At 58.0% G+C, this 10,587-nt stretch overlaps 2 protein-coding genes across 4 annotated transcripts in view; one reads left to right on the plus strand and one right to left on the minus strand.

Moving 5' to 3' along the window:
* Nucleotides 1-7,447, plus strand: part of PEX14 (peroxisomal biogenesis factor 14) — a 163,713-nt gene extending 156,266 nt beyond the window's left edge. For all 3 annotated transcript variants that reach the window (XM_017887943.1, XM_017887944.1, XM_017887945.1), the window contains 3 exons: nt 1,040-1,137; nt 3,975-4,066; nt 6,230-7,447. In XM_017887943.1, coding sequence (XP_017743432.1) covers nt 1,040-1,137; nt 3,975-4,066; nt 6,230-6,686 — 647 coding nt within the window. In that variant the 3' untranslated portion in view covers nt 6,687-7,447. The remainder of the gene's footprint in view (nt 1-1,039; nt 1,138-3,974; nt 4,067-6,229) is intronic.
* A 98-nt stretch (nt 7,448-7,545) lies between these two features.
* Nucleotides 7,546-9,832, minus strand: LOC108539349 (uncharacterized). The gene is made up of 3 exons (XM_017887946.1): nt 9,092-9,832; nt 8,425-8,603; nt 7,546-7,962 (listed from the first exon to the last, which is right to left on the minus strand). The coding sequence occupies exons 1-3, from the start codon at nt 9,347-9,349 to the stop codon at nt 7,692-7,694; spliced, it is 708 nt and encodes a 235-aa protein (XP_017743435.1). The 5' UTR covers nt 9,350-9,832; the 3' UTR covers nt 7,546-7,691.
* Between the last annotated feature and the right edge of the window lie 755 nt (nt 9,833-10,587).

Consider the following 10,587-nt stretch of genomic DNA (forward strand, 5'->3'; position numbering starts at 1 on the left):
GCCTCAATTAATTATGTTTTTACGGAAAGGCTCCCAACCTCAGAATATTAATAAGGGGAATAAAATGACAGCCTTTCTAAGGGCTGTAAAGTTCATTTGTAATTTCTGCTTCTCTGAGGTTTTCAGGGGGGTTTTCAGTGATTTTCCCCCTTCCCTCTAAGACTCCACTGTGGGGTCAAGAGAGTCTGTAATTACTGTGGCTCCCAGGACCCTGGCCACCTCCCCTGTTACCGACTCGACAGGGCTCACGTTCATTACTCCGTGCCCCAGCAATGGCCCAGATTAGCTGGGACCTGTCGCACCAGAGGTGGCTTCCCTTCTTTATAAACTTGTTTACTAGACGGCAGCTCTGAATCTAAAAACCAGAGCGAGGCCAACGAGAGAGCTACCTGTCCCAGGCAGGAGTCTGTGTCCCTCTGGGGCACATTTGTGAAGCTCGCAGAAACCCTTTCAGAAACCCTCTGATGCTGTCCATTCTACTGGCGTTTGCTCCTGCAAGGCTGACATTGGTGGCAACAGGGTCCCAAGGGGTCACAGGGCACCTGGGAGTGGAGCAGGCAGCCTGGGGTCAGGTGGGGAGGGCAGGAAGGAGCAGTGGGAAATAGGACTTGTGGCTTGAGCCAGTCCTGGATGTGAATGTGGCGGGGACTCGAGATGCGTCTGTCCCGGCACTGGAGACTCCAGGAGTTTCACAAGGACACTGAGGCCCAGGAGATGAAGGATGCAGGTGCCAGAGAAGCTGGGAGAGCTCAGCAAATCATAGCCAGCTCTAATTAGAGGGGAGAGGTTCTGGACGGATATACTGTTGACCATGGACAACTACACAATGGAAAGATAAAGTAGAAATACTAGAGGTTAGACACAGTGCAGGCAGATCACCCAGAGTGCAGATAAATTAGATGGATTGCGGGGGGCTGGGGGTGTCTGCAGATAAATTAGATGAAGCGGGAACATGGGCAGCTCCTAGGTGCGCGGGCCGAGCGAGGGGAACGTCTGTGCCTGTGAATTTACCTGCGCCGTGACTGCTTTCTCCTCGCAGTGACTCAGTTACAGACGACCCTCGCCTCCGTCCAGGAGCTGCTGATTCAGCAGCAGCAGAAGATCCAGGAGCTCGCCCACGAGCTGGCCGCTGCCAAGGTACCTGTCTCTGCCCTGCAGGGCCCTCCAGGCCCAGGTCTGTCCCATGTGCCCTTCACTCTTGTCCCTTGGGCCTGGCTTGCCACCTTCGGGAGCCGGACTTTGCCCCAGTCTCATGGTGGTTACACAGCCACAGCCGACGCTGCCCTTTCTTTCCTTGTAGAGACAGGAGGCCGTTGCTGGGCAGTCAGTATGATGTTTAACCGTTGAGGCTGTCCTTTCTCTCTCTCTGTCACCTCCCAACAGGAGGAAGGAAAAGCTACCCTCTGCCTGTGGAGATCTCATGGCAGCCATATCCCTGCAGCTCTGGAGGCTTTCTGTGTAGATGTGGGACGGCCTCTACCTATAAGTTAGGTTGCAGCTCAGCATGGCCAGGAGGGGTTCTGGAACAGACAGGGGAGAAGCGAGCCGCAGTCAGTTCACCAGCACCAGCCCTGTCCACACTGCAGTGCCGCGGGCAGGTTCTCTAGACTCAGGTTCCATAGGTTCCAGCAACCCTAGGGAGCCAGAACCAACTCCCGAGTCAGTGTCCTTGCCTCACTGCCCAAATGTGAAGAAATCCTGGCATGGCAGCTTTCCTGGCCCTGCCACTCGTTAGCTGTGTGACCACAGGCAAGTCACTTAACCTCTCTGAGTCTTAGTTTCCTCATCTGTAAAATGGAGCCATAACGGCACCTAATTCATGGGGCTCTTCATGGGCTCAGGAGGGTGCCTGGCTCCAACCAACTCACAGGATTGCAGGCCTGGGTTCTGTGGGTGGGTAACAGGGGTCATCACTGAGGCAGTGTCAGACAGACCAGGTCCAGGAGACAGTGGCCTGGTGGCTCCAGAACACCCACTGGCTCTTCTCTCTGTCCCTTGACCCACAGCTCTGTGTCCGGTGGACAATTCTCCCTGGCTGCCCCCACAAGCTGGGCTCTGGAGAGTCCCGTCCTGAGTTGCTCACCCAGGGCAAGCCACTCCTAGTGTACGACTTGGCTCGAGCCAGCTCTCAAATCTTTTGCATTTGCAAAAACCATGAAAATGACAGTCTTTCCATTTTCCATGGAGTCTGGGGTGTCTCTTGAAGAGAGTCCCGGGAATCTCCCCCCCTGGACATCCAAACCACACACAGAGGTGCTGCCTGCCCTTCCTCCTGGGGTGGCTGCGGGTACTGGTGGCCACCTCCAGCCACCGTGCAGTGCATGTTCTCTGCGGGTGGCCGGTCCCTAAAGCACCAGGAAGCCCAGCGACGGCCCTGCCTGCTCTCCTGGGTCAGATCATCTTTTGGATCCATGGTCTGCCTGTGGCCAGAAGCCATCCCGGAAATTGGAAAACTGTTTTCAGGCCTTGCGCATGAGATGAACACCACATGTTGTGTTTAAGAAGCAGTGGGGGCCCGGGATGTGCTGGGTGGTGAGAGGGGTCAGGCCCCTCAGAGTTCCTCGAGCTGGCTTTGCTGCCACTGTCCCTGGCCCACCCCAACCTTCTCTCCCGAGCTGCAGTGGGGCCACTGGCTTGGCACCTAAACTCGTATGTATGAGGACTTCGGTTACCCCATAAACCAAAGACCCAGAGCTGTGTTTTCTCAGCTGTAATGTAAAGTTTTTATATCTGGCTTCCAAACTCCTACCGGAGCATTGTAAAAAATTAAAAAGAAGAGCTTTAAGTAATTAAAAAACCTACATTAAACTGAAGGCTATGAGTTTTCTACAACTGTTTTTTAAAGAGACTGACTAAAAAGCCCCAGATGTCAGATTTTATTTCTAAATCCTGGCATCTGGCACCATATGCGTTTGGAAATCTGAGTCCTTTGTAGGCCGGTGAGTGGAAATTGTGCCCTTGTTAATGGGCTGCTGTAGCTTTCAAGGTCTCAAAGAAGCCAGAACAGTGGCTCCTGGGCCCTCCCTGTCTGGTGGTCTGGAGTAGGAACCCTGAGGGGCTATGTCTGAGGGTGGCGGGTGACACACACTCACTCTCAGACTGCCCAGGTTTTCCTTCCTGAGACCTACAGGTCCTCCAAAGGACTGCTCCCTGCTAAGGTGTGCCAGCTGGGCTGCTTGCTGCGGCGAGCCCACGGCAGCCCCCGACCCCATGTCAGGGGCCAGGCTTCTGAAAGCCAGCCCAGCGGCCCACCGCACACTGGTAGGGAACAGCCAGGGAACGTCCCCTATACCCGCCTCGGGGGATTAGTATCAGGAGAGCTGGCAATATTCATCTGTGCACTTAAAGACAGCCTGGGGTGGCCTTCAGCCTGGGCGAGGTAGACCTCACACGGAGGCCTCGTGTGGCATTGTCCTCTGTGCACATGCCACAAGCAGGTGGCCACCGGCAGCTCTCATTTGGGGACCTCTGGTTTGGCTGTCCTCTTCCCCATCTACACCAGCAAGATTTGCCAGAAGTGAGATGTAGTCCCGTGAAGTTTATTTGGAAAACAGTGTTACCTTCAAAGGGGAAAGTTGTGCATGGAAGGATGGGGTTTGTCAGAGATAGTGGCTCTTTCCTCTTTCCACCCTGGGCCATCTTATATCCCAGGCATCATACCACTTCATACCGCACCTTCACGCCTCCACATGGCTCTCAAAGATGCCCACAATACTATTATGGCACCTAAAAACACATAATGATTCCTTAAGTCATCAGATGTCCAAACAGAGCCATGGGAATGTTTAAGGATGTCGTCATCCAAACAGAGGCATGGCAGGCAGTGGGCAGTGGCAGAACCTTCCTCCAGGTTCCCCAGAACAGACCCAGAACGCCCCACCTGCTGCCCCCACCCAGGTCCTCTTGCAGCCGCAGGCCCTGCCCATGCCACAAGGACCCCACCCTGAGCCTTGCTCCCTGTGCTCTGCTTTCAGGCCACCACATCCACCAATTGGATCCTGGAGTCCCAGAATATCAACGAACTCAAGTCCGAAATTAACTCCTTGAAAGGGCTTCTTTTAAATCGGTAGGAGGGAGGGACGGGGACCCTGTTCTGGTCAGGCCTGGAAAGGGGGACTGGGAGCTCTGGGGCATGGGAGGGGCATGACCCTCACCCCCACCCCCGAGGACCCCATCTGTCTGGGCGACTCAGGCACTGAGTCTGGGGCCTTTTGAACTTCTCTTTTCATTCCCCAGTTGACTACCTCTCCACTCCAGAGGTGACGGTCTGTGGCACATGAGTTTTGATACACAGTTCCCAGGCCTGTCAAGACCTGGTAAGGGACAGCTTGAGCCAAAAAGCAGGGCCCTTGGAGCAGAGGAGAACCTCCTGTTTTGGCTCCTCCTGCTTCCTGAGCCCCAGGTGACCACTCAGTGACAGCTTTGTCCCAGGGAAAGCCCTTGCGGGAGGGTCTTTGCGTTTTCTACTTGGAAGGGTTCCACGACTGGAGGCATGAGTAGAAGCAGGCCCTGCCCCCCCAGCTTCTTGGTGGTCCCCCTGTTGTCCCTCTGTAGTGACAGCACATTGTCACCAATGCAGCCTCAGAGGTAGGCTGACCAACTTGTCCTGCTTTGCCTGGGACTGTCCTGGTTTTATTTATTTTTATTTTTATTTATTTTTTGAGATGGAGTCTCGCTCTGTTGCCCAGGCTGCAGTGCAGTGACATGACCTTGGCTCACTGCAACCTCTGCCTCCCGGGTTCAAACCATTCTCCTGCCTCAGCCTCCCGAGTAGCTGGGACTACAGGCATCCACCACCACGCCCGGCTAATTTTTTTATTTTTAGTAGAGGTGGGATTTTGCTATGTTGGCCAGGCTGGTCTTGAACTCCCGAACTTAGGTGATCTGCCCACGGCCTCCAAAAGTGCTGGGATTACAGGCATGAGCCACTGTGCCTGGACTGTTGTGGTTTTTTAAAACTGAAAGTCCAGTGTCCAGGAGCCATTGTGTCCTAGGAGCCGCGACTGTGGGCCGTCCTCCGGGGCTGACGCCCTAGGGTGCCTTGCGTGGAGTGTCCTTGTTTCCCTGCTGGACTGGGTTTGGTGGGAGCTGGGTGAATGGGAGGGTACAGGTGGGCTCTTCACTAGGGTCCAGGATGGGGTGCAGAGGGCTCTTGCGGCTCTAGTCAGAAGACCCCATTTTCTAAGCCACTCAACTTCCTGGTTCTCCCTGAGGAAAAGAAGCTGTCCTAGAAAGAGGTGTGGTGCTGGCAGAGACCAGGGCATTGTCATTAGGAGATGGCCTCCATTTTCCCTAACTGAGACCAGCGCCTTGGAGGCTGGGGATGGAGGCCAGGCCGTCGGGTAACTGTGGGGCCAAGAAAACTGCACATGGAATTTCTTGTTAGCGTTGAGGATGCTGGTGAATAAAGCAGGCCATGGTGTGTGCCCCATTCAAGTGGGGTCTGGGGGGAGAGGTGTGTCTAAGGCCCTGCTGGGGGACAGCCCTGTGAGCAGCGCTTTGTCCTCTTGGCTCAGGCAGAGATGGGCCTGCCTGTTGGAGAGCTCTGTCTCTGAGCCGTTGCCAAGTGGACCTGACCTCCCAGGTCCCTCCTGGAATTGGCTTTGGTTTGGGCTGGCTGCTGGCCCAGGAAGGGAATACGGAGCAGAAGGGAGAGCTGACTCTTGCCCGTTGAAAGTGTTGAGCTCAGAAGTTTTCTAGCAAAGGGCACCACCACTGCCCTTTGGTTCTGATGTGTCTGACCCCCTGCCAGTGGCCAGGGCTCCCTGCCTCCACCTTTTGCTCAGACCATAGACAAATTAGGACTATGGCTCAGGTGTCTGGAGTCCCCAGTCATCGCCCTTTTGGGCTCTTCCCCACCCTGTCCCTCTCCTGGCCACTGGGGTGGAGGCAGGGATAGTGCTGAGGATCAGGAGGAAGCAGGCTCCGGAGAGGCAGCAGGCCCCACTTGGCTTCCAGCAGCTGCCCAGGCAGGTGGGCCTCGCCCAGGGGGTCCCGGGGGGACCCTGGGCTGTCTGTGGGGGCACAGGACACTCTTGGCATTTATCTCAGCTATAGGATCTTTGCTCCTGAAAGGAGGGGAGGAAGGGCTCCATCCTGTCCCTTGCCCAGTGGCCCTAGGGGAGCAGCTCACCATCGCCAAGCCCTTGGGGGTCAGGGAAGGCATGGCCCTTCAAGGGTGGGAGTTCTGAATGCCGCCACCAACCTCCTCCTCTGCTTCTCCCGCCAGGAGGCAGTTCCCTCCGTCCCCGTCAGCCCCAAAGATCCCCTCCTGGCAGATCCCGGTCAAGTCACCGTCACCCTCCAGCCCCGCAGCCGTGAACCACCACAGCAGCAGCGACATCTCACCCGTCAGCAATGAGTCCACGTCGTCCTCACCTGGGAAGGAGGGCCACAGCCCCGAGGGCTCCACGGTCACCTACCACCTGCTGGGCCCCCAAGAGGAAGGCGAGGGGGTGGTGGACGTCAAGGGCCAGGTGCGGATGGAGGTGCAAGGCGAGGAGGAGAAGAGGGATGACAAGGAGGACGAGGAGGACGAGGAGGATGATGACGTGAGCCATGTGGACGAGGAGGACTGCCTGGGGGTGCAGAGGGAGGACCGCCGGGGCGGGGATGGGCAGATCAACGAGCAGGTGGAGAAGCTGCGGCGGCCCGAGGGTGCCAGCAACGAGAGTGAGCGGGACTAGGGCCGCGCCCACTGCCTCCAGCCCTGAGGACGGCGTCCAGTATGCCGGTGCGTGGCCACACCCTGCCTCCCTCTCTGGCCCTGGGAGGGCAGCTTGGAGCCCAGGTAGGGGGCAGAGCTGTCCTCAGCTGCACTGTGGCCTGGTGGCAGCGTGGGGGTCGCACTTCTGTCCACCTGGCCTCCTCTCACCTGGCCGCCAGCCCCAGCCCCAGGCCCAGGCCCAGCAGCCTTTGGCTTTGATCTCAAGTCCGGCTGAAGGCAGCGAAGCCTTGGGGCTCAAGCCCCTGCCCAGCCGCTCCCGGACAGACGCCTTGCCCAGGGTGTGTTTGCCGAGTGTCTTGACTACCGTGACGCCACGCATGGCCAGAGCTAGCGTCCCCACTGCCTCCCGACTCCTCAGTGGAGGAGGAGCTGCGGTCCCTCTGGTGTCTGCCATCCCCCTCCCTCCCTGGACCCGGCCCTGGACCCCGCAGGTGCCTGTCCCCAGCACCAACCCCACTCGTGCCCCGTCGTCCTCCCAGACAAATGAAACCATGCTGCGCTTCTGATGCCCTCGCTTGCCGTGTCATGGTTCAGCTAATCCCATGGCGAGATGGGGGCTCACTCCCTCGGAGGAGCCAGGCACCAGGGCTTTCCTGACCAATAGCCAGCTCTGTCCTTCCCCCCAAGAAACACATGTTCATTTGTGTGATCATGTATAGACCTCAGAATGGAAGATAGGACTGTATATAATTGTAATAAATACCAGTTGCCACTATTTAATTTCTGCCTGTGGCTCCCTGTCTGCTCATGGCACCCTGGGCCCTGGGGGTGATCTCAGTGCAGCCTTCAGCCAGTGAAGTGTGGGTGAGAGCCCATGGGCAGCTTCTGCCACTGCTCAGCCAGAAGCAGAGGGCTTTGTTCAGGCCCAGTGGCTGCCGGAGGGCGACACTAGCTGACCGCAGGAGGATCAGGGACCTCGTGTGACTGTATATAGACCTCATGTGGAGTGAGGAGCTCTCCTTCCTTAAATGGACGCATGCTTCCCGGGGAGGGGAGTGTGGCGGCCTCTCTGAATCCTCGTCTCCCCCAGCTCTCGCCCTCCCAGTCTCCCTTTCCCTTTCACAGAGCATTTGGCTAAAACCAGAAGAGCAGAGCCATGCACTCCTTGAGGGGCGCTCCTCTTTCCTCCAGCCCCCAAGTGTCGGGACCAGGCCCATGGGCCGCAGACGCCGTGATGTCCGTGTGCCTGTGCGGACACGAGGGCTTTGGCTGCAGACGCCGTGATGTCCGTGTGCCTATGGGGACACAAGGGCTTCGGAAACAGGAAGCTCTGGGCAGCCCCTGCAGGTGTGGCCTCCATGCACCCGCCCGCCCCACCCCACCCTCTCCTGGGGAGGAGGGAGGCCACGCAGTTGGGCTCAGAGGCTTGGTGTTGGGGCTGTTCTGTCTCAGATGTTTTGCTTTCAGCCCCTGCAGCAAACCCTTCTTAATGCTGGGAACACAGGGCCTGTTAAAGTGACGGGTCTCCAGGCCTGGGCCGCCCCTGCCCACTGGAGAGTCCCTGGGAGCAGGTCATCCCCACCTACTGGAGGGTCCCCAGTACCGGGCCGCACCTACCTGCTGGAGGGTCCCCAGGAGCAGGCTGCACCCACCCACTGGAGAGTCCCTGGGAGCAGGTCACCCCCACCCACTGGAGGGTTCCCAGTACCGGGCCGCACCTACCCGTTGGAGGGTCCCCAGGAGCAGGCTGCACCCACCTGCGGGAGGGTCCAGCCCCAATCTGGTTTCTGGCCTGTGGGTTGCGTCTTTCATGCTTGTCACCTAGAAGGACGCTCCTGCAGTTCCTGTTTACAGCCACGTGTTCCCCAGGGACAAGCAGAGCCCAGTTCAGTGTCACACTGTGGCTTGTTCTCCTTCCCTGGCCTCCTTGCCGTCTCTGAAGAAGCAGGTGTCTCAGTTTCCAGGGGCTGCCACCTCACCTGGACGAGGGGGTCCTGCCTAGCAGGCCCCCAGGAGTCCCAGTGTCTGGGAGCTGGGACGGGCAGACAAGTGGGCCAGGCCTCGGCCTGGCTCTGGGGACGGTGACTGCCTATGTCCCACCCTCGGACCTGCTGGGTCACAGGCCTGCATTGTGGGCGGATCTGTTCCTGAGGAGTCCCCACCCCATTTGGTGCCTGGTAGCCGTTGTCTGTAACTTCTCAGAGGTCCCTCCTGCAGCGGGACCAGAAAGGGAGACCAGAGGGCAGATGCCCTGGGAAGGAAGGGAAGCCAGGACTGTGAGGTCGGTGCTGTGGAAGTGAAGTGCCAGCTGCCTGGCCCCGTTTCTTCCTGGAGAGCTGGGGCCACCGAGAAAGGGGTTCCCTGGGGCTTCACTATCCCTGGGGTGGGGGCAATGGAGACCTCACAGGGCAAGTGCTCTCCAACCTGGGGGTCGGTGAGCTGGCACATTCTGAGGCTCAAGTGTGGAGGAGAAACAGACAGAAACCTGGGCCCGGAGGCCTTTTGCCCCTGTGGGTCCTGAGCACCGAGTTCGGCTTTTGAGGACAGAGAGTCTGGCGTGATTTCAGGGAGAGAAAAACCCCTCCCCAAAACGGCAGGAGTGCTGCCTAATAAAGCCAGCTGCTGGACCAGGGAAAACAGCCCTTTGAAAAAAAAAAGCCTTTCATTAGAAAAATAATGCATTTCATCCAAATAAGGTAAAAATATTCGGAATGGGGCAGAAGTAAGCAGCAAGCAGCGGCTGTCGGGCCTTTCTGGAAGGGAGAAGATTATTAAACTCAATTACAATGTATTTTTATAAAGTGTCTTTTAGGAAAGAACCAGCCCCGTGCTCGGAGGCCAGGGGACGGCCGCCCTGACTTCACCCTGGACCAGCTCCCTCGGTCCCCAGGGTCTGTCCCTGCTCCTCCGGTGACTCGCTGGTTCTGCCTTGGGCAGGGACATCTAGTTTGGGAAGGACAGGGGACTTCCCTTGGTGTTTGCGACATGCAGGACCAGGCCAGGAGGCGGGGTAGTTGCTTTCGGGAGATGGTAGGGCCTCTGCCCCCCTGGGGCTGCCCAGTCCTTCAAAAGCCAGGGCTCCTGGAGCCAGTCCCATCCCAGGACCCCAGCTGGGGCAGGGAGCGCCTGGGTCAGGGGAAAGGGCTGCTGAGTTTGTGCCCACAGGTGGGGTGTGAGAAGGGGACAGAGAGGTGAGAACCTGCCACCCACCCGTCGGCTCCCTGTGTGCCCACACAGTCTCTTTCCCTCTTTCTTTTTCCTTGTTTTTAATAAACGCATCTGAGCAAGCTGTGTTCATCTTTTGGGGCCCTCACACCCAGGTAGAGGTGGAAGAGTTTTCTAGATGGTTTCGCTTCTGCCCTCCTGGTGGCCCGGCCAGGAGCATGGAGGTGCTGGGTCTCTGGCCTGGCCCCAGACCCCTCCCTCTCCAGGTGACCACCCTGTCCCTGCCCCAGAGCCCAGGAGGGAGGGGGAGAGCAAGCAGGGGCCATTCTTCAAGGGTCAGACATCTCCGTCCCCAGGAGTTGACTTAATTTGTCTGTTTGTTTAAACTGGTTTCTGCCAAGGCACCCAAAGAAGAGGTCAGAGACCCCAGACAGGGCAGGCGCGAAGGCGCCAGTGAGACCCACATGCAGGTGGGAGCTCCAGCCTCAGATGAGGTGCACACCTGAGGTGTAGCACCCAGGTAGACCTGCAGGGCCTGGCCGCTCTTCCTACCCCTGCTCCTTTGCTGTGTACAGGGGCTTCCCAACCAGGGACAGGCCACTGCCTGGCCGGGGGAACCACACCCAAGCTGGCACAGGCTGACATGCATGTGCACATGTGTGTGGCACCCTCACACTCATGCAGGGCCCAGTGGGTTCTGATCCTTTTTGAGAGGTCCCCCTGTCCTCCCCCGACACCTGCTCACGCAGACCACT

The sequence above is a fragment of the Rhinopithecus bieti genome, unplaced genomic scaffold, assembly GCF_001698545.2.
Source record: "Rhinopithecus bieti isolate Rb0 unplaced genomic scaffold, ASM169854v2 scaffold_16234, whole genome shotgun sequence".
NCBI classification, from domain to species: domain Eukaryota; kingdom Metazoa; phylum Chordata; class Mammalia; order Primates; family Cercopithecidae; genus Rhinopithecus; species Rhinopithecus bieti.

Excerpts from the sequence above, each read along its gene's own strand:
- LOC108539349 (XM_017887946.1), bottom strand. The coding sequence starts at position 9,349 with ATGCATTATTTTTCTAATGAAAGGCTTTTTTTTTTCAAAGGGCTGTTT. Across the intron at positions 8,604-9,091 it reads GCCAGCTCACCGACCCCCAG|AGACGGCAAGGAGGCCAGGG; the intron begins GTTGGAGAGCAC and ends CTGCTTCTTCAG. Across the intron at positions 7,963-8,424 it reads GGGGCTGGACCCTCCCGCAG|GCACACGGACATCACGGCGT; the intron begins GTGGGTGCAGCC and ends GTGTCCCCATAG.